Consider the following 22,307-nt stretch of genomic DNA (forward strand, 5'->3'; position numbering starts at 1 on the left):
GTAGCCCTGAGATCCTCTAAGCAAAGCAGACATTTGTTAATATTGTGTATATTCATATCCATTAGTTTCCAACAAATTGGAAAGTATTATGAATCCCACCACTCACAACTGACCTCATTTTCAGACTGTGGGTTTGAATTCTGGCTCTGCCATTTGCCAGCTGAGTGACCTTGGGCGAGTTACTTCACCTCTCTGTGCTTCAGTTCCTGCCTCTATCACATGGAGAATGGCACAACTTATATGACATAGAGTGTAGACATAGGGTGTAGAGGGTATTAAGTCAGCCAATACGCTTAAAGTGCCAGCATATAATAAAGTATTGGCTGTTTTTATGAAAAAACAGCATAATGATACAGTCTGTCCAGAAAAATATCACCTAAAGCCTGCCAGCCCCCATGACAGCTATTTTTATATTTGCATATTGCAGTTCAGGGTTTCCCGGGGCTGCAAACCATTTCATGCATATTGCAACCATTGTCCCCAGAGCCCTGGTATTTCGTCATTGGACAGTGGTGCCTATGATTAATACTAAGTTGTAGCAGACTTTTCCCAATTCACCAAAATCATATAAACCAACAGGCAGAATTTTCATGACTTTCAGCTTTTCTTCCATTAATTTTTCCCTAAACTCTTGGTGCCAGCCTGCCCTGGCCTGCATAGAAAGTGAGGAGAGTACCAGCTATGTCAGTACTTTGGGGGGGGGTTCCACAGGGAGCCCTGGATTTGGGGCCTGCACAGCTGTGGGTGCAGCTATGGTGTATGTATTTCAGGTCCCTCACCAGGACCGGGTCCCTAACATGGCAGCAGCAGGGACGTTCTTTAATAGCCCCAGTGCCAGAGAAGTATTGTCACCCTGGGTTTTGATTGACATACAAACTAAAGCTCAGGGAGACGGAGGGGGACTTGCCCAAAGTCACACTGACAGTGGTCAGGGGCCCTTCAGCCCAGATATCTCTTCCTTTTCATTGCTGTGTTGGCATAGAGCAGGTGGCTGGGGGTTGTGCTGTCTGTAGGGCCACCTCTTACATTTATTTGCAGGGGTGTTCATTGCACCCAGCTGAGGGGCCGAGTCGGGGCTGACATCCAGCCCCTGCTCCGTCCACTAGGCTAGGAGCGCTGGCACTGGCTGCATCCTCCTGAAGAGAGGGGGCCTCTTGCTAAATTGTGCCCACGCCCCCTGTGGGCTGTGCTCACTCACCCCTGGCTCCCTGCCTTGACCCAGACTACGAGCCTCAAGAGGAATGGAGCCCCTGGTCTCCTTGCAGTGCGAGCTGCGGCAGTGGCAGCCAGCAGAGGACTCGGCCCTGCGGCTACGCCTGCACTGCCACCGAGTCCAGTGCCTGCGACCTGCCCCCCTGTCCTGGTGAGATGAGCAGCAGCTCCTGCGTAAAAAGTGGCGTACACTCTGGGTTTGGCCCCCTGGGAATGCGGATATGTGAAGCTTGTACGAGGCGGGGACTTGGGCAAGGGCATGCAGAAACCTCACAAACATGGTGGTCCTGCCACATCCCAGGCCTGTCCCAGATGCTATGGGCCCCGAGAGTCTAGTGAGGGCTGGGCTTCCCCAGTGGGAGCAAAGAGGTGCCCTGGGGCACCACCAGCCTGGCCTCCTCTCTTCCCAAAGGCACCAAGGACGAGGACCCCTTGGGCTTTCCCAGTGAGGGGTGGCAGCCCCTGGCCCACAATGCTACGGACATGCTCCGCCCAGGTCAGTGGGGACTAGTCCTTATCCCTGGGGGTGTTGGGGAGAACCTCTTTTAGGAGGGTGGGGCATCATTGCGCGGGCAGGAATCTCACCTCCATCCATTGAGGCAGAGGGTACGTGTTCCAGCTGGACGGTTAGCCTCCCCAGCAAAGGGACTCTAGCATTTCTGAACCCCATTAGACAGGCCCGTTGGCCTCTCCCAGCCTGATATTCCTGCTGGGAAGAAGGTCTTCATGGGAACCACAGAGCTTGGAGATCATCCGGGGGGGATATTCTCCCTGGCAACAGGATGGGATGGGGACCTTCTGGCTTCCACTCCTGGGTCACCCTTGGAGACTCCTGGGCAGGCTCTGTTTGGGGAGGAGGTGCCGTCAGAAGTGGGTCAGGGTCCAGAATTCCAGGACTGCTCCTTCCAGCAGCTTGGAGCAGGCCATGCTTTGACCAGCATACTCTGCATCTGTGTTGCTTGGTCTCACCGGCGGCGCGTCACAAAGAGGCAGGCGGCTGCCAACGCCCCCTTCCCCTCCCCCCATTGCAGATCAGGTCCATGCTCAACACCACAGAAGCTCATTGTGCGCCTGGCACTGTGCTGGGGCAGGGGATTCTCAGAAGACAAAGCCCGGTACCTGCCCTCAAGGAGCTCAGGTCTTATGGGGAAGAGGCACGTGACCAACTTGAGGACTGCACTGTAAAGTGCGCCCAAAAGGTCTGGAGCAAAGAGGAAGGAGCAATTTGTTCTACATGGCAAGTGTCAGAAGCCACATTTGCCAAGGTAGAGGGGGAGGCGGGCAGCATAGACAGAGTGGACCCCTGGGGACCCAGAGTGGCAGAGTGACTCACCCAAAGTCATCTGGCTTGAGAAAGGCAGAGTTAAGAACAAGAATGGGCCAGTGGGTAAAATACTGAAAGACTTTCTCAGTAATTGGTTAAAACTGCTCTCCCAGCCCCGACCACTCCAGCTGCTTCCCCAGGATCCCAGGCTCTTTCCCGCCACCCAGCATCTAAAGGGACAACACCTGGCACAGCAGAGGGCCTCCAGGCCCCTCCTCCAGCCCCTACTGCGTCTATTGTGAGCCATGGCCTCTTGCTTCAAGTTGCCTGGATGTGTGTGGGAGCCCCTATCTGTCAGCCGTGGAGGCCAGCTCCAACTGCCCCTAGCTCTGGGTTGGGTCCTTCCGCTTGTGCCCCTAAGGCCCTACCAAGCCATGTCTTTGCACCAGCTGGGGCCTGGGCCTTCTCTCTTCATTGGCCCTTGATCAGCCCCCACCTCACCAAGGGGCTGACCAGTTCCCCTCCCACACTTCCCTGCCCTCTGCAGATGTGGACAGCTGTGAGAAGTGGCTGAACTGCAAGAGTGACTTCCTAGCCAAGTACCTGAGCCAGGTGCTGCGGGACCTGCCCAGCTGCCCATGTGCGTACCCACTGGAGGCCGTGTACAGGGCCGTGAGCCTGGAGGACGCGCACCAGGGCCGCAGCTTCCAGTGGAAGGATGCCAGTGGCCCAAGAGAGCGCTTGGACGTCTACCAGCCCACGGCGCGCTTCTGCCTTCGCTCCCTGCTATCCGGGGAGAGCAGCACGCTGGCCGCCCAGCACTGCTGCTATGACTCGGGCAGCCGGCTACTGACCCGAGGCAAGGGCGCCGGGGCGCCCGACCTCATCAGCACTGACTTCTCACCTGAGCTGCACTTCAAGGTGGACACACTGCCGTGGATCCTGTGTAAGGGGGACTGGAGCCGCTACCATGCTGTGCGGCCTCCCAACAATGGCCGGGCCTGCGCTGACAACCCTCCCGAGGAGGAGTACCTGGCCCAGCTGCAGGAGGCCAAGGAGTACTAATGAGAGGCCTGCTGTGCTGGAGAGTTCTCCTTGCAGCCCCCTCACCCAGCCCCTGCCCACACTGGCTGAGTGCAGACTCGTCCTGGGAGGCTGGTCTGGCCCCATAGCCCTCTGCCCGTGAACCCGAGGCAGGTCAGCACCCCGGTGTTGAGGAGGGGTTGGAGAGTGTACAGGGCCCAGGGTGAGGGGCGGGAGCTCAGCCCCAGGGTGCCTGGGGGTGCAGTGGACATCCGTGTCCCTGGGGGCCTTCCTCTCCTGCCTGCTGGGAGGCACTGCCCCAGCCTGGCCACTCATTGCCCTCCCCCTCCCTCGGAGGTGGGCTCTCCTGCCCTGGCTGTGCACACAGGTGTGAGCCAGGCTCTAGGCTCTCCACACAGCCTGATTCCCAGGACCTGTGGTGAATGACTCTGACCCCCAGTCCTGAGGGCCACCCCGCAGCTGCCTGTTGTCAGGCTGATGGCCAGCCCTGCGTGACCAGCCCTCCTTAGCTCTGAGTGGTTGCACATGACCCTCTCGTCCCAGTGCTTGCTGGGAGCCGCTGGGCAGGAGGCTTATCCTCAGCTCCAAGCTTCCTTTCGGTGGATGCCACTTTAGTCTAAGGCTGAAGGCCATCAGTGGACAGACAGGCTGAGGCAGCTGAGACGAGGCAGGCTCCAGACGGGTAAAGGATCACCCCGTTCAGCTCCTGTTCTTTGTCCAGCCCACCTCTGTTCTGTCCAGGTTATAGGAATGTGCAGGGCTGGGAGATGGCACTGCCCCAAATGGGGGAGTGGCAGCTTATCACAGCAGCCAGGCTTGGGGTGGGCTCAACACCAGCTCAGGAGGATGTGTCATGCTCCTGTGGTGCCCTGGTAAACCAGTTTTCCAGGAAGAGCGTAGGGGGAGCCCTGATTTGTAGCCTTTGAGTAGTTTCTGTGATGTAAAATACTCCCACCGTGGCCCATTTCAAGCTCCATGGTGATGTCACTGAATGCACTGAGCTCAGCGTGGGGAAGAGATGCACATGATCAGCTCTCCCAGCACACCTGTGCCTCTTCCTGCTGCCCCTCAACCCCAAACCACGCTTCCTTGCCTTCTGTGGGGTTGAAATGCTGAAGTCCCAGCTGTCTCTGTTCACAAAAGCCTCCACAAGATAGGGGACTTCAGCCCTGGCCCCTACACAGCTGCCCTGAAGCTCTCTGGGATCCTCAGCAATAAAGCACTTTATTTTCCAGTTCTGTCTGATGAAGAATTTGGGGCCTAGCAGAGCAGAGGGGTGTCGGGAGCTCTAGCTTACAGCCAAGCGGAGCTCCTTTCTAGCTCCCACAGATGTGTTTGTGACTGCCTATTCCAGCTGGGCAGGCAGAGCTCCTGGGGAGCAGAGATTCCACCCCACCACCCTTAACAGTACCTGCACTTGTAAAGGGCTGCCCGGGAGGCACGGAGGAGCTGGCTGGACCTCAGGTACATTCACTCTCAGTTTTTTGGCCCAAGAGGTAAATTGCATTTACTCCAGAGGAAGTGGCCCCACTTCCCCAGGTAACTTGCTGCAAGGGGATCCACTGCAGAGTTGTCCAGAGGAATATATGTAGGATGACAGAGATGGCCCTGTACCCCGCCTCAGCTTGTACCCTTGCCAGACACCCTGCTATCACTCCTGGCATTGGGGGAAGAAACGAGACATGTCAGAATGTAGAATGAGGCAAGGTGTGTCCTGAGTCACTACGCGGAGAAGCCCAGACAGCCGATTCGCATCACACCTAGAGGTAAGTTTATTAGTCTGGTCCTGGACCACAGTCTAAAAATACTCTGATGCAACTATTATAGGAACAGAGAGGGCAGGATCTCAGGTCACCAGATGGAAGCCAAGTTTATTTCTCTCTCTCTCCCTCTCTCCCTCCCTCCCTCTCTCCCTCTCTCCCTCTCTCCTCTCCTCTCTCCCTCTCTCTCCCTCCTTCTCCCTCTCCTCCCTCTCCTCCCTCTCCTCCCTCTCCTCTCTCTCCTCTCTCTCTTTCTCCTCTCTGGAAATTCAATACAATTAGCATGGGCGTGCTTTAATTATTTTTTAGCAGGAACTTAAAAAAAATAGAGACATTCCAAAGCCTATTTTCACAGAAAACTGCAAATCTCCCTCCTTTCTAATACTATACTTTGACACTGAAACATGCTGTCTAAATTCAATCTATACCTAATGGTTGTCTATGTAACTCAAACTGAATTTGACCAATCCCCTTTTTAAATCTGTAACCTTCGCGACATGCTAATTTGCTACCATGTCAGGCCACAGATGAGAGAAACTAAAGAAAAGGGGCTGAACGGAGCCTTGAAGGGGCTGGGGAGTAGGTCAGCTCTCAAATGGTGTTTATTCAAAGTCTCCAAAGGAGAAACAGACACTGCAGGCTTAGGGCACACCTGTGTGTGAGGGGAAGCAGTGATGGAGGGCTCACTGAATGTGAAAGGGAGGGTTTTAGGAGGGGCGGGTATCAACCAGAGGAGCCAGTGTCAGTCGTGTTACCTGTGTGATTAGCTGTTCTTTTGTCCCAAACACCAGGTGGCCAGGAGCTGCTCATGGCCACCCATGGAGCACGACCACCACCGTTTCCGACTTAGACGGTTTCGCCCAATTTTCCCACTCTGGTTTACCTCACAAAGGGTCCCGGTTTTGGGGAAGCCTGGGTCAAACTGAATTATTAGTAGGGCTGAAAACAACCAGCAGTACAAACCCTGCCAGATACTGCAGGCCTCCCTGGTCTCTTGGGAGATAGGATGTTTCAAATCCTTTGCCTCCATGATTCACAAAAGGGACCCAAAATGTGCTTTGGCTCCTCCATTAAATTCGATTTGCTTATCGTGCTCAGACGCTTCTCAAAATGAACTGATACCAAAATGACCGGATATTTATTAACATGCAGCTTCATGGGCGACACCCACTAAGAATCTCTAGGGGTGGGGCCCACTTTTCTCTATTTAACAGGTGGTTCTCAGGTGAGGAGAATCCTTGGCCTAGGATTGGCAATTTAGCCAATGAACCCACTTTTGAAAGTATTCTTGCTCCAGGAAAAACGCTTGGGCTTGTGAGTCCCGAAGTAGCAGGTGCTGGTTGCTGAACGCCGCTGGGTGCATCTGCCATCTGTCCTGCTCTTGTAAGATACCTGTTATACCCATTATACTGATGAAATTCGCCCCATTTGTTAGGAAGTGGCACACTTACAACTCAAATCCAAGTCCAAGGTTTTGTTTTTAGTTACATCATTCTGCTTTGTAGGCTCAGATGGCTAACCGAGATGCTATCAGCCAAATGGCAGAGGTAAAAATTGGAACAGGCATCACTACTGGGGATGTGACCCATTACTAAGCATATCACGAGATCCTTTGCTTGGTGCTTTGGGTTTTATTAAGGTGTTTGTAAACACTACCCCAGATTTCTTTTAAGTACTGTTTTCTGGAATTGGTAACTCTCCATCCAGGTGTGAAAGGGCTCCTTTTTTTGTCACTGGTTTCTGTTAAGAGGAGTCTGTGTTAGGAGGGGCCTGTTGATTTGATTCAAGCTGGAGTACAGGCTTTTTATCAAGTCATCTTTTTGGACTCCCAGGAGGCAGATACAATGCCAAATTAGACACAAATTAGTTCAGTCTAGCACTCATTTAATTCAAGACAAAGGTGGTTTTGGGGGTCTACATTATCCAGATCAGTGCTTAAGTTCTGCTTTCCGCTTTAACTAGGTTTTGGTAGGATTAGCCTCCAGGCCTGCCACCTAATAACACAAGCAAAAGGCAAATAGCTGTAGCTGCAGGAGGTAGTCTGGATTCGCAGGCACTGGCTCTGGGCAGAAGGCGGCAGGGCACAGGGAAAGGGACCCTCTGTTACCTCTCCCGCAAGGTGACAGTGTGAGCCCCACTGGAACATATTCCAGCACAAGGTCAGTGCTCAGTGAACTTGTTCTATGGAGCCAGGTATTTAAAAATACTCCAACAAGGACACTCTTTTCTTCCTCTTTCTGGGAATGAGGAGGCCTAGAATTTCCTACTACAGGAGGGATGCCTAACATACTAGACAGGCAGCTGCTTCCCGGTGGGGATGAACAGTGAGTGACACTGCAGTAGATAGTGGTTCAGATTTGAGCGCTGGCTCTGCAGTTATGGTCCTTCTTCCAAATCCCAACTCTGCCAAGTGTCAGTTGTTGGGCCTTGGATATGTTACTTACGAAATCCAAGGTTTGGGTTCTTATAAAACAGAAGTGATGATAGTCTCTGTTTCATAGGGCTGTTACGGGGTTAAAAGAGCTAATGCAAAGAAGTGTGTTTCTAGTACATAGTAACTGCTCAATAAACAGAAGCTGTTAACCCAAGACACAGGTCCCCTCTGCCACAGGGTGGGAATCTCTTTCCATTCTCAAGCCAGCAGCTGGTGACCAACTCCTTTTGCGAGAAGTTCAGAGGTCATGGAGAGTGGAAAGCCCCGTGTGACACCCCCCCCAGCAATGTTTGTTGGCACTGTTTACCCCAGTGCACCAGTCCTCCTCCTCTTCCTCAGTGAGGGGAGCAGAGCGGTTTGCCCATCTGCAGGATGACAGGCGACTAGCTCAGGAATGCCTGGAGGTGAGAAGCAGGCCCCCTTCATGCTTCTTAGTTACATTTCTCCAGAAAGGAGGCACGGCCTTATTACAGCCCCTCCAGTTTTCTGTTTTTTAAATTAAATGTATTGGGGTGACATTGGTCCAGTTTTCTTTTTTTATTTTAAACCTTCAAGGGAACTCTTTAATACTACTAGTCACCTAGTCAGCACAGGTTCCAAATATGCGCGTTTTTTAAATTACGTTTATTTAGCATATGTACACATAAAAGAAACATCGCCTTCTGATCCCACCCAGCAGAAAACATGCACAAATCCAAGGTATACGTGGAGGGGAGGGGCCCCAGCCTCAAGTTAGTGGTCGGGATGGTGCAATCCTGTGAGTCACAAGCCTCGACCAGGAGAGGGCTGCACTGAAGTGCTGGGCGGCTGCAGCCCCGCTGCCGGCCCTAGAACAAGCGAGCGCCATAGCCGAAGGTCTGCTTGATGCCCTCGAAGTAGTAGCGCTGCCAGCCCTGCCGCGTCCTCTCTTCCTCGGGGGCAGGGATGCCCCGGCCTTCCATGCACACTTCAGTCTCGCCATTCTTGTCATTGAAGGTCAAGGTGATGGTGGCAAAGTGCCCTGGGGAAAGGCAGGGGAGAGGGAGCTTTCAGAGCCAGGGTTTCCATCTGGGTTTAGACTAAGGGAGAAATAAAAAGTTCTACCAGCAATGGCAATAAACAAATATGCTTGCTTACCTTCCGGCCAAGATTTAAACCTCCACTTCATCACAATGTGTTTCTCAGGGACCTGAAATAATCACAGAGGTGAGTCGATACTCCAGTCCAATGTACCCAGTCCTGGCCAGGATAAGCTACCTGCCTTTCACATGGAGTCTCTGTGCCATTACACTACTTATGAGGGCAAAGTGGACCACAGCGTAGGTAGCTTCTGTACCAATATTAGTTCCTAATATCTCGTTACTCCTAAGTTGGGTCTGGTCAACTGCCCAGGTGAAATGTTAGTGCCACAAAGAGAAAGCCATAAGCCATCAATATCTACAATCTCTCTTCCATGTTTGATTTCTTCAGAACTAATTTTAACTCCACTAAGGAAAAAATTCTAGGAAAGCAAGAGAATTCAAATTGCAGCATTCTTTGGAAAAACAAATCAAAATGAGATGTAACTAACCAAAGAGATTAACGCCTTAAATTTTACCCCCGGAGCTTAAACAGAGTACCCGTTATGCTGCTGACCAGACAGAGGCTGCATCCCGGGTCTGGGGCTAGCGGGTACTCACCAGATCAGTGAATTCCCCAGTGACGTTGCCATCTACCAGGTGAAACTTCCCACCTTTGTCTGCGTCTAACATTGCAGGAGCATGGGTAAAGGCCTGAACCAGCTGCAGGGAGAAAAAAAAAAGGGGTAAGGAGAAGAGGCACGGCTCTCAGTGGGACCCCGGGACACATGCCAACTGACACCTGCATGACTCAACTCTCATTTCCAAAAACATTTTGCCCAATGACCAGGTTCAGGTTCTATTTTGTTCCACTGCAGACCAGGCTTTGACTTGAGTAATTCTTTCTGAATCCATGATGACATGACTTCAGACCCATTTTCTAAAAATAATGATTCCCAGTGGTTCCCACTTACATGAACCAAAACTAGTCTAGATAAGAGGGCAAATACACTGAGGAGTGGGTTGAACCAAAGTGGTTTTTCCTGCGCCTCTGCTTCCATAAGGAAAGCCTCCGTGGTCCTACTCATCATGACTTCCTCTGCACACTGAAGGCACATGCCCACACCCCAAGGCCCCGGAACGGAAGGGGCCATGCGGCCCGGAGGACAGGTTACACTTACCTCTTGAGTGGTGAACACTCTATAGAGCTCCTCTGGTGACGTCAGGAAGGTATCTCTAAGAGTGATCTTACAAGTGGGGATTTTGACACCAACAGGTCTGGACTGGGTTTTTGAAGGAGCAGACTTAGCCTGTGAAAACTGCAGTGAAAATTGTCAGTTTAGAGTAATGTGAAACTTCATTTAACATGGCTTCAGGGACAGACCTGCCATTTATGCTCACAAACTTTTTCACCTCCAAGGTTAATTATTCCAGGAGGTTGGAGGAATTTGTGTGTATGCATGTTTCAGTCACAAGGGGAACTTTTCCAGGAAATCCTCAATTCCCACAGAAGAGAACCACTCTAGGTGAGGGAAGGCAGATACTTATTTAAGAACCCATTAGCCAAAGGACATGTTGAATCATCAGGCATTTCTGAAGAGCTCAGTGTAATTCTCAAACGGAATTTCTACGCTTAAATACCTGGACGCAATCCCACCCACCCCCACCGCCACCCCCAGAATAGCCTTCCCTATGCTGACAAAGGGCCATAGGCCTGAAAACCAAGTGCTGAACCTCAAGTACACACATTCCATTTCCAGAAAGAAATATCTGCTCACCCTGCAAATGGGGTGAAATCAATCAATTTCCTTCCTTTTTTTTTTTTTTTTAAGCTGAGCCATCCTGCTACCTGTTGGTAGCTCAGCGGCTGCTCAGCTCGGGCTGGACTCGAACTGCTGTTGCTCAGAGCTCAAACTCTAGAGCGAGCTCTTAACCAACTGAGCCACTCAGCCGGTCCCTCAATCAATTTCCTGATACGTGAAGTTAGGGATCTAACCTGATACCTTGATGAGACCTCTAGTTATCAAAATATGAAATATCAACACCCCAGTTATAAATAATACTGAAGACATCTATGGGTGAAGACCATCTGTGTTCATGACATAACTTGTGTTAAATGCAATCAAGAGTCAGACTTTGAAAAGTCCCTAATGGCTTCCATTTGCTCTAGCGGCAGTTATAAATGAATAAAAACCAGGTGAAAGATGGGCTGACAGACAACTATATATTGCAGACTCCCAGAATGCACCACGAGCTGCTCTGGCTTAGAGGTTAAGGTTGGAGAGGAAGAGCTGAAATTTGGAACTGAGGAGGAGGCAGTGTCTCAGCTCCCTCACCAAACGGCCTCCCGCCCACCACGTGGGAAAGACCCTTTACCTTGCGCTCCTCAGTTTTCAGTGCTGACTGACCAGTTGCGTCTACCGACTCTCCATTCAGTGTAGGCAAGATCATGCCCTGCGTGAACTCTGTAAAGATAAAATCCCAGCTCTTGGAAGTTATTTCTTACTAGCTGAAACTTGGGGCTTCATGCAGCTTGAGAAACATAGCCATCTTAACCTAGACTGTGGTAATGACCAGGAAAGGGTCTATCTCCTTAACATCTTTAACTTTGGTCTATGCCAGACAGGTATCTGTGTGCTATAGCATGTAGTATGTTTACTGGGATGATTTTAAACCTGATTCAATTAGAAGCATTACACCTTGTTAAATGTACGTGAGGTCTGTTATGGATGGTAGCCAATGAAGGTAGATGCACTTCCAATAACTTTCAGAGTGGGGCAAGACACCTGTGGGTGCGTGTTTCGATCTCTCTCACTCTGCCTTACCTCTCAGAACAGCCACAAATAGTTATGGTTATCAGAGCACTGGCTCTCACTGGAAGTACCACCTTCTATGCTGGTTCCCTTCAGTCGTCACTGCATGTACTCCAATGCCAAGATCAGAACATACTGGCAGGGCTAGAATTCCAGGGGAGTGCTGAGCTGACTCTGACTAGTATTCTGATCACCCTCTAAATGTCTCTGGAGAATGCCTATCAAAGATACTCCAGGATGGTGCTCAAGTACTGAGTCTGGGGATGCCCAGTTTTTAGATCAATGCAGTCCAACAGAAATATAACATCAGTCTCAACTGTAATCTTAGATTTTCTAGTAGCCACATTAAAAAGTTAAAAAACAAACAGGTAAAATTGATTTTAATAATACATTTAACCCACTATACCCAAAGTGTCATTTCAATGTTATATCAAAAACTTTTTTTTTATATTTACATTCTTTTTTGGTACCAAGTCTTCAAAATCCACTGTGTATTATATATGCAAAGTACATCTCTATTTGAACTAGCCACATTTCAAGTGCTCAGTAGCCAACAAATGAGACACCGCATCTCGAGATCTCTCCCTTACTCTGAAATTTATACACTCACTTCAAGATGAAATAAGCCCCCTCCCCGCAAATCTTTATCCATCTGCCAAAGAAAGGAATTTGTCAAGCCCCTTAACCAGAGTCTAACAGGTAGAAAACTATCTCCTCAAGTCATACGTAACTACTCCGGGGATACCTGTTTTGAGGGTGCTGATGTAAATTCCCATTGCTTCTCTTAGAAGTTTCACCCCTTCTTCCTTCATTAAGGCCACGAGATTTGTGTCAGGCTCATCTTTGGCAAGGCTCACACTAATCTGAGTGAAAGATCAGAAGTAGGTGGTAAATAACTTGAGGGATATCCATTGTGGAACGTGGGTCTGAGCAATCAGATAACTTTTGATGTTTCCAAAGGAAACACGTGAGGGGTGGGGTATTCATACAATCCCCATTAGTGTTCCTTCTCAAGTTCTCTCTGCCAAGGCAAAGGTGGCTAATGTTAGAACCCACACTACTAGCTAAAGTCAAGTAAATAAGTACAAGCTGCTCTGGAAGCACCACTGACCTAGAAAGTCATCTGCAGACTGGGGTTCTGAACGCTTAGGTTCTGAACTAAAGCCAAGCCTGGGCTTTAATCTTGAATGACAGTTCATTTTTCTCATCTGAGATTAAGAGGATGTAGAAGACTGAGATAAGGAGTTAGGATGCACAAACCTCTACTTCATCCACCCTGTTTTCATCAGACAAATTGGGAATCTCCACATGTCCCTTGTACTGTACTCCAGACTTGGAGGTACCTGTCAAAAGCAACACAGTGTCATTAGTCTCCTCCTCTGCAGAAAGAGTCCTGATTACAACTCTGCTTCTACTTCTTTTGCACAACTGAGCGGACTCTCTCTATTCTGAGAAAATGCCACACACCAGATGCAACCAACCCTCCCTCACAAGAAATGTCTTTCCTCATCAAATTTCTTGACACCAACTGTGTTATTACCGTGTGGGACCAAGAGCTATGTGGATTCGGCACTTGCATGAATTCTGCCAGGGCGGGCTTGGGTCAACAGCCAAGACAGTTCTGCTAGAATGCTTATTTTGAGAATATGAATTTGTTCCAATGTGATTGATATATTAGGGGGCAATTTGGTCATAACATGAATTTCACATTTGCTTATACGGGATTTCATCCATGAGAAACACCAGGCGGACGCAAAAAACTACAGCCAGCTGAACTGAGCTGCATAGAATACAGAAAATACATCTCAAACATTTATCTGCCAGCAACCTCAGTTCACCATGCCTGTTACAAGCCACACCATCCAAAACTGGTGGGATGTTCCTTCTGATTTCAGAAGACATTCCCACCACTTCACAAAACGCCATAATCCGCAACCCTTCTGAGGCCACTTTCACAATTAAACTTCAATCTTCTTCAAGGTAAAGTGCCATACTTATTGTATTACTGATGTATTTCTTACATTTAACATGTGTAAAACTGTGCTACCAATTTTCACGTTCCCAAATTTTATAAAACTTGTCACTGATGGAAGCTTTTGGGTCCTGTGCTGTGTCCCTAACCCTCTCTTCCCACTAAGGCCTTTGGTTTTCACTGAGCAATTTTGCATAGTGCAATCATATTTAGGAATACGTATGTCACATTATAGAACTGTTATTTCAAAATTAATCAACAAAATGTTTATCTTCACTTCTCTAAGCCTCAGTCTCAATCTATGAAAAGAGAACTGGGCAAGATGATACCTAAGGTTCCTTTGACACCAGGGATTGGCAAACTTTTGAGATGAAAGAGCCATTCCTGTCCCTCACAACAATTTAAAAATTATTCGAAAGCCATAAAACAAATGAAATCATCTTTATGTGAATAATATCCTTTAAAAATCTTTATAAATGAAACTATGGTAGTTTTATTTTAATTTTCAATTTTACTTCAGAGCCACATGTATCTACCCAAAGAGCCGCATGTGGCTCACGAGCCTCAGTTTGCCGACCCATGTTCTAGACTATTATGCAAAACAAACTAACAAAAAAAAACCCTGATATAACTACTTTTTCCCTCTTTATTACCATTCATTTGAGAAATGTGTACAGAATTACAATTTATTTTATGCTTTGCCCCATACACTTACCTCTTTAGCTTTTTAGGGTCTTTTAAAATTTAGCTTCTCAACTGAAGGACCATCCAATTGGGGCATATGCATGGTCCTAATTCTTTGCTAAAATCATCACAGAGGGACATTAAACTAGAGGATAAAACTGCCCCAAATTAGTCACACACAAGTTTCGTTATCACAGTAGTGCAATCTGTTAGATTCACACTGGAGATCACAAGACCAAAAACATCCCCATCCCCACTTTTAAGTCATCCATGAAATAGAAGGAGCTAGTCTGAGGAAGTCATCTTACATGTACGAACATAGACCAAGGCCCCAAAATACAGGGGCCCACCTGCTTCACTGGTAGTGACTTGAGACCCAGAGAGAGAAAGCCCATTTAGTGTCCCACAGCGGCAGAGAAATTGCAGCATCTAATACTGCTTTCTATAGGACACCAAAGCAGCACCATCTCCCTTGAAAAGTTCATAACCTCTCAAAAACTGTTCTCCCCGGCTCCTTAACAGGTCAATCAAAATGCAGTTAGTCTCTTTCCTGCTAGCCCAGCATACACTCACCTGTCCAGTTTAGTTTGACACTCCACTCATAAAAGAAGATAAGTTTGCCTTTGCGATTGTTAATGGATGCCTCTCCATCAAGCTTGCTCACTTCTGTCACCTCACACTTGCCTTCCTCATTTTGCACCTGCACTGCCAGGAACAGTGTTTTCAGCTTATCCATGGACCAATTTGAGGCATCCCTCTCTGTCCTGCAAAACAGAAACAAAGCTATGAGCCAGCAGCCAAATGGATGGGTATGCTTCTTGTTTTATGCAAGAGAATGCAAGGCTAAATAAAGGAGACCTGACAATTTGAAAAGAAAAAGAAAAAAAACTTTCATTCCCACTCCAGTATGTCCACAAACAGGTCACTCTTTTTTAGGAAAACAAGGAGTCACATATTGTTGATAAAGACAACTGTACAGAATTGTTACACACTAAATGAGCATAACGGGGTGTGTGTGTGGGAGGGTGGGGACGGGGGTGGGGGTGGTTAGTATTTGACACTTTAACATGGTGCTGTTTGACCAAGTGAAAAACTGCACATCTTGCCGAAGTTAGGAGCACAGACTGGGCCATAGAACGCACTATTTAGTTAAAAAAAAAAAGTCCAGGAAGGAATAAACCAATAATCTTGACCCGATTAGCAGTGTTCTGATCTGTCCGTTCAGGCTCTGCTATAAACACTGTACACATCCTGTGCCCTGTAGATGACCATGAAAACAAAGTAAGTCCAGGGCTTCAAAACTAACAAGAATTAGGCCAAACCACTCCATGTATGTTAAGAGAAGAGGCTGGCTGACACACAAAGAAAACTCAGTTATCTGCCCCGCAACTTACTAACTAGTAGAGAAAACAAAGAGCTGCAAAACAAACACAGTTGAGGCAGTATTAACAAAGTTCAGTGGAGTTGAAAGAAAACTACTTCTGGAAGATTTCATGAAGGAGGGTAGGCTTTTAAGAGTGGTTAGGTTATAAAGCCAGGACTGCTCGGCAACCAGGGGCAGTCCCTGGAGTTATAACACAACTAACTTAACAGTTCCGGGTGAGAGGCTAAGACACCTTCAGCATCAGAGCTCTGAGCACCTGGAGAACACGTTCCAAACCTTCACTCTCTGGACTGAGGCAGTGGTTCCTATGACTTTTCATTTCCCCTGTATGCCGTAAAACAGGAATTCCAACCCCCGAGCCTTCAGCAATCTCCCAACACAATCCAAGGCCGTTTGGGTCTGTTTCCTCTGACCACGTGTGGGAAGCATCGCCCTGCTGAGGACGGACGCCGTAGCTAGGGGGTTATGTTCTCACCTCTATGAAACCCCTCCTTTGGGACTAGCCCTCCACGTTGCCCCCAGCACGCCAAATACTGAAACAGAGGCCGGGGAGCGGGAAGAGGACTGGGACTACGGACCTCTGCAACAAGAAGGACCCACCCCCATCTCTGGCCAAGGCTGCCTCGGTCCAAGCTTTGTCCGGGCCAGGGTTCCAGGGATCCCGCAGCTCTGGCCCGCCCGGCCGTAGTGCTCCCGCGGCCTGGCCCACTAGCCCTCACCAGTGCCAGTTGTTGACGTTGGTAGCGTCCGCCCGCTCCTCCACGATCCAGCGTGGGTCGCCCTCACCCCACTTGGCCATCGGCTTTCCTATCGCGCCACCAGCTCCCGAGCAGCCACAGCCACCACCTCCGTACCGCCTGGTCCCAGCCGCCGGATAGCGCCTGAAAACTACTAGAAGCGGCCGCAGAACCTTCTGGCTTGCTTTTCCCTCCACCCCCCGCCCCCTCCCCGCCTTAAGTTCCGGTTCCTCCTTACTCCCGCGGGTACTTCCGTTCCACCTCGCCGGACTTTAGCTTCCGCCTGTTCTAGGGTTCCTTCAGGCTCTCTCAGGTTATCCCCAAAAGAGCCCGAAATGCAACCGCTCACTCGACCGTTTCTAATCCGTAGGGATACAAAGAACACGTCTCATTGTTTCCCTGGACCCTGAACCGGCCCTGCTGAGCCTGCTGGGAAATGTAGTCTCGTTGAGTGACCCGCTAGATAAGCACGGAAGGTCACGCTAAAAGTAAACGCCCTAGGCACGGTGCGCTGGGGATTCTGGGAGCTGTAGTTAAAAAGCCCCGGGCCCTTCTGGGCAGCACCTGACGGCAGAGGCGGAAGAAACTACAACTTCCAGCATGTCCTCGACGCCTCTTCTTGCCACTCGTACCTTTTTCCGCCCCACCCCGTAAATATCCCTTTCCGCCCCTTTTCTACACTGCATTGCCAGTCTTAAAAGGCTTGTCCCTCGGCGGAAGAGTCTGGCGCTGGCGTGATTGGCAGGGTCCGGAGTCGAAGAGGTGAGGGTGTCCAAAACCCCTTGAGCCGCGTGTCTGGCTAAGTTCAGCCTCTTCGCATTCTGATTCTTTCCCCCTATTCTCCGAGGCGTTCCTAGAGCTCCCCATTCTCCGCCGAGGCCTGACTCTTCGAGTCCAAGCGACCTCGGGCTGGGAGACGAAGTACGCTCAGGGTCGGGGCTGCAAGTGATCCCCGGCACTTGATTTTGAATGAGTATTTAGTCTCCTAGGGATCCGCGGGACCCTGGCCACTGCCTGGTGGATCCGTGGCTTCCTGGACGTTCGCCCATAGTTTAACTCACATTCCCTTATCTCAATTCTTAGCCTCACCTATGGAGGCCTGGGTTGGAAGAGGATAACTGAATCCGAATCTCCCTTCTCAGTAACTGATTTCTGGAATGTCCTGAGGCAGGGAGCGTGTTGGTTGTGGATTTTTCATTTTTATTTTTCGCTCATCCCTCGTTTTCCTTCCTTCCTTGTGTACCCGTACCCTCCCAGGATGTGTTGCCTTACCTTAGGGGCTCTTAGTAGACAGGAGTTTCACGTTGAAACGCCTTTTTCAGTCACTCTTAAAATTGTCCCTGGTTGGTTTATCACTTCTAGAGCTATGAAATCATTACCTCTTTACTTGGCAAGTAAATCTAGGTTCTGATGTGGCACTAGAAGTGCAAATTGGTGTCATGTATCCACCAAGTTTGCGTGGTCAAAAAAAGATTTTACAAGTCTTCTGGTAGATTATTTGGCTTGTTAGACATATTCTATGCCTATCTGTAGGTATTTACAGATATTTATTTACTATAGTGAGGTAATGACCTGCCCAAGTTTTTCCTAGAGTGAAAAATAGAAGGACCATGCAAGTCAGAGTGGAAATGATCCAGGAACCAACAAACCAGAATCATAGGAGCAATTAGCAAGGTAGCTTTGATACCTAATCCTTTTGTGCCTTGTTCCTCATCAGTGAAATGGAAGTAGAATCTGCCAGGCCTAGCTTACAGGGTTGTTCTGAGGATGACAAAGTAGGTGCTTTATATACTGGCACTGTGCCAGAGACATTTACAGTATGATGGCCACTCAGAATTTTGATATCAAATTAAGCTTTTAATCTTGAGGATTGCTTAAAAAATATTTTCTTTCTAGCTTTTATCAAGAAACCATAATGATTCGATAATAAAAGTTAATACTGAGCATTAATTTTGTGTCAGGCATGTGTTGGGTTGTCAGAAAAGTCATGACGTATTCTGTTTTTCATTGCAGAAATGCGTCATGGCTTTTCTCACAACCCAATATTAACTGGGTTAAGCCTCACAACAATCCTAAAAGGTAGATTCCTATTGCTAATGCTCATTTTACAGATGAAACTGAAATAGGAAGATGTCAGTAAGAGAGCCTATACTAAATGAGGAACTAACATTTAGCATTTACTTTTTGCTAGGCACTTTATAAGGTATTTCCTGAGTCCTGTTTATTCCTCACTGCAACCTTGTGTAGGCAGGATATCATTTTCTCCAAGGCTTAGTAAAATTATTTACCCAGTCTGCTCAGAACTGGAGAAACTTAAGATTTGAACTTAAGGCTATCTTGCTACAAAGCCTATGCTTATACATTACGAGAAATTATTTCATTGTGCCTGTCAGCTTTTTTCATTTGGTTTTGACTTCCTGGAATTAAGTATTCAAAAGAATTTCTAAGCTACATCTGGGTCCAGTAGAAATCAATTAGTGATGTCTGCCACGGGAAGGGATCAGGTAGCAGAAAATTCCCAACCATACTTTTGCCATCCTTATAGCCCCAGAAAACACTATGTAGCCTTTGGAGTTATTTTTGGTGCTATGAAAATTTTGGACCTAATTCCTGGCTTACACCAGTTTTCACTCTAATCCAATTGGCATTGATAGTTTAGTTTGTAGTTCTAGGGTGAATTTTTTTCTTCAGAGTAAAATCTAATTTTAGAGTAGTTAGGAGAGGGATTTGTGGTCTTTTGACGAATTCTTTATATATTTGGTTTTTTTTGGCCATGCCCTCATTTCCTAAGTTTGGGCAGATACTTGCCAATAAATTAATCAAGATTTGAAGATACAGGCAGGATAATTCTGCTGCTTTTAATTGCTTTGCTTTCATTCTTTCAGGCATTTAGCAAGCATACATGAGAGCAAGATATTTGTCAGTTTTATTCACTGCAGTATTCCCAGAGCCTAGAACAGTGCCTCAGAGTTGGCATTCAATAGATATATGTTGAATACATTAATACAATTATGGTGTTTTGTTCATGATCAAAGTTGGTGACACATTCTTATAACACTTGCCTGCCTTATAGTTTTACCTTTATACATACCTATGCTGAATACTCCAGCTCTTGTGTAGGGTCCTTCAGGAGAGGGACTGTGTCTTGTATTTTTAAAATATTCCTTGCAACACCTGAGAGAGTGCCTGGAACAAAGTAGGTGTTCTAGGAATGAATGATTACTTGTGGGTAATTAGAGGCTCAAAAGTACGCTTTGATCAATTGGAGACCCAAGGATCTGAGTATCTGGCGGGCTCAGTATTTACTTTACCAGATTATTTTATACATCCTGATTACTGGGGGGGAGGTTGTATGTTTTTGGGGGGAGCCCAGAAAGGGACATATCTGTCTTCCTCTTACTCCAGATGAGTAGGACAAAGGGGGATGAGGAGGAATATTGGAACAGCTCCAAATTCAAGGCTTTCACCTTTGATGATGAAGATGATGAGCTCTCACAGGTAGGCTTCCATGACGTTTGCTGAAGGTCGCGTCCTCTTCCACGGTGCCGCTCTAAAATTCCTTCCCTTTGCATCCATGGTAACCTGGCTTTTGACCATGTCTCCATTAGGTCAGAAATGTTTTGGGTCAGATCTTTAGAAAGATGTTCATGGATAAGATCCCTCATAAAAGAGCCAGAAGGATTGTAAAAACCAATGCTGCCCTTCTTTATGTTCTTAAGATGATTGATTTTTTTCTGTTTTCTTACCCCCAAGACCCCATATCTTTTTAATCATGTAATATAATTTATTATACTGGAAAGATGGACTGGGTTGGAAGTTTTGTCTTTTTTGTGTCTGTCTTACAAATAGGGAAACAGATTCACTTTTGGAGAGGTAGATAAATTCACTCAGGTTTACACAGCAAGGCATTGCCAGGAATATGATTATAACTCAAAAGTGGCTCTGCTTCCTCTAACTCTTTTGCCACTGGACTGCAATGTTAGCTAAAAAGCAATTTGTTTTCTTGGCAAATACCTAGCAAGATAGACTTCCGATTACAGAGGGGGAAGTGTGGGCCATCTTCAAGTTCCAGTTCCTCAGCCTTCTTGGTTGTCAGGGAGAGAGGTGGGAAGGGGTGATTGCCTGAGTGTCCTGCCTTATGTTCCTCTGCAGTTGAAGGAATCCAAACGGGCCGTAAATAGCCTTCGAGACTTCGTGGATGATGATGACGATGACGACCTGGAGAGAGTCAGCTGGAGTGGGGAACCCGTGGGAAGTAAGTGGCAGAGGCCCCAGGAGGGCATTGGTATTCAGGGTTCTTGTCACTAATGCAGGCTCTGTTTGTCTCTTTACTGCCTGTCAGGAAAGGGAATGAGGTCAGGCTATTTTCCGATGCGCACATCTGGAAATTTAACCCCAGGAAAAGACCCTTGGGGAAATACAGCAGTAGTTCCTGTATGGCTAGGTCTGCTGTCCTAGAGCTTGGCTGGCTATTTCAGACTCCTTTGGAGTGCTTGTTAAAAACAGATTCCTAGGCCTCACTCCAAAGACTGATTCAGTAGGTGATGGGGTTGGTGTGGAGGAGGTCTCAATTTGTAATAAGCACTGCAAGTACTTCTAATACGCAGTCATATTTGGGAGCTACCGACTTAAGTGCTCATAACTGGTTGGCAGCACTGACTGACTTCTCAGCCACCAAGTCTCGCTGCCTAGCGGTTATATGATAACCACTTAACACCTTTGCAGAGTTGTTCTGATGCTTAAGAATATTTTTAAAGGTTTTTTAAAAAATAGGGAATACTGTCACATGATTTAAAAATAAAAACGTGTTTAAGGCATACAGCCAAAGGTGTCCCTCCCACACTGCCATGCATCTTCTCCGTTCCCAGGCCTTAACCCTCCCAGAAAATAACTGCTGTGCTTGCCGCCCGTGTGTTCATCAAAAGATTCTTTTTATGTTTGGAAATGCATATAGGAAAAGTGCTGGCATACTTTATACGCTGCTCTTTTCACTTGATCATATGGCTTCGAGATCTCTTCATATCAGCACATGAAGAGCGATTCTCTCTTTCTTATAATAGCAGTAAGGTATTTTTTTTTTTAACCATAATTTATTTGACCAGTTCACTATTGATAAATTTTAGATTGTGTCCAATGTTTTCTTTATTTTGCTATCAATAACCTTGTTGATATCAAGGTTATCTGCCCACACATTACTATATGAAAAATCAAGTCCTAGAGTGGAATTATTGGTCTTTGCATCTGTATTAGGTAGATGTTGCCAAATTGCCTTCTGTAGGGGTTGCCCAACTTTGTGCTCCCATCAGCAATGTCAGAGGGTTCCTGTTTCCCAACAGCCTTGCCAACACAGGGTGTTATTGAACTTTGGGTCTTTGCCAGTCTTAGAGGGGACCATTGGTATCTCGGTGTACTTTTAATTTATGTAATTATCTTATTAAGAATGAGTTTGAGCATCTTTTCTTATGCTTAATAGCCACTTAAATTTCCTGTTCTGTGATCCATTTTTTCACTTCTTTTGCCGTTTTTTTTGTTGATGAGTCTATTTGATTCTGTCCTTTTTCCCTGCCCTGATTTTTGGAGTCCATGTCAGCCAAAGGACCCGGGCCTCTGATGAAAAGTTTTAGAGTTTGTTGGAATGCTTGTTATCCAGGATTTATTTGGAGGAGAATGACTGATGTAGTTCTTACTATCTCGCAGGTATCTCATGGTCCATCAAAGAGACTGCTGGTACTAGTGGGTCAAACCATGAGGGGCGTGAACAGCTCAAGAGCCGAAGCAGCTCCTTGTCCTATGCGCAACTCCCCAAACCTCCTTCTACCTACTCCCTGAGCAGCTTTTTTAGAGGTAAAGAGTGATGCTTAATATGACAGGGAGTCCTTTTCCTTTTTCAATAATGCTCAGGCTATAGTTTTCATTTACCATGGAAGAAAAATATTGAAGGATAAAGAATTATCTTGGCTGTGCCC

At 47.5% G+C, this 22,307-nt stretch overlaps 3 protein-coding genes across 6 annotated transcripts in view; 2 read left to right on the top strand and 1 right to left on the bottom strand.

Annotated features, from left to right (window-relative positions):
* ISM2 (isthmin 2) overlaps window positions 1–4,755 on the top strand; it is a 22,646-nt gene extending 17,891 nt beyond the window's left edge. For all 3 annotated transcript variants that reach the window (XM_019640274.1, XM_019640276.1, XM_019640275.1), the window contains 3 exons: window positions 1,223–1,363; window positions 1,625–1,708; window positions 3,024–4,755. In XM_019640274.1, coding sequence (XP_019495819.1) covers window positions 1,223–1,363; window positions 1,625–1,708; window positions 3,024–3,541 — 743 coding nt within the window. In that variant the 3' untranslated portion in view covers window positions 3,542–4,755. The remainder of the gene's footprint in view (window positions 1–1,222; window positions 1,364–1,624; window positions 1,709–3,023) is intronic.
* A 3,562-nt stretch (window positions 4,756–8,317) lies between these two features.
* Window positions 8,318–16,564, bottom strand: AHSA1 (activator of HSP90 ATPase activity 1). The gene is made up of 9 exons (XM_019640255.1): window positions 16,324–16,564; window positions 14,794–14,984; window positions 12,825–12,907; window positions 12,310–12,427; window positions 11,128–11,216; window positions 9,933–10,070; window positions 9,373–9,474; window positions 8,831–8,882; window positions 8,318–8,714 (listed from the first exon to the last, which is right to left on the bottom strand). Exons 1-9 carry the CDS (start codon window positions 16,401–16,403, stop codon window positions 8,542–8,544), a joined length of 1,026 nt encoding a protein of 341 aa, XP_019495800.1. The 5' UTR covers window positions 16,404–16,564; the 3' UTR covers window positions 8,318–8,541.
* Window positions 16,565–16,997: 433 nt separating this feature from the next.
* VIPAS39 (VPS33B interacting protein, apical-basolateral polarity regulator, spe-39 homolog) overlaps window positions 16,998–22,307 on the top strand; it is a 24,098-nt gene continuing 18,788 nt past the window's right edge. For both annotated transcript variants that reach the window (XM_019640339.1, XM_019640340.1), the window contains exons 1-4: window positions 16,998–17,103; window positions 19,747–19,839; window positions 20,494–20,596; window positions 22,039–22,185. In XM_019640339.1, the coding sequence (XP_019495884.1) occupies window positions 19,747–19,839; window positions 20,494–20,596; window positions 22,039–22,185 (343 nt within the window). In that variant the 5' untranslated portion in view covers window positions 16,998–17,103. The remainder of the gene's footprint in view (window positions 17,104–19,746; window positions 19,840–20,493; window positions 20,597–22,038; window positions 22,186–22,307) is intronic.

The sequence above is a fragment of the Hipposideros armiger genome, unplaced genomic scaffold, assembly GCF_001890085.2.
Source record: "Hipposideros armiger isolate ML-2016 unplaced genomic scaffold, ASM189008v1 scaffold_49, whole genome shotgun sequence".
In the NCBI taxonomy this organism is placed as follows: domain Eukaryota; kingdom Metazoa; phylum Chordata; class Mammalia; order Chiroptera; family Hipposideridae; genus Hipposideros; species Hipposideros armiger.

Coding starts and splice junctions, on each gene's coding strand:
- AHSA1 (XM_019640255.1), bottom strand. CDS start 16,403: ATGGCCAAGTGGGGTGAGGGCGACCCACGCTGGATCGTGGAGGAGCGG. Junction 14,985..16,323: donor AACGTCAACAACTGGCACTG/GTGAGGGCTAGT, acceptor TCTGTTTTGCAG/GACAGAGAGGGATGCCTCAA. Junction 8,883..9,372: donor CTGGGGAATTCACTGATCTG/GTGAGTACCCGC, acceptor TGATTATTTCAG/GTCCCTGAGAAACACATTGT.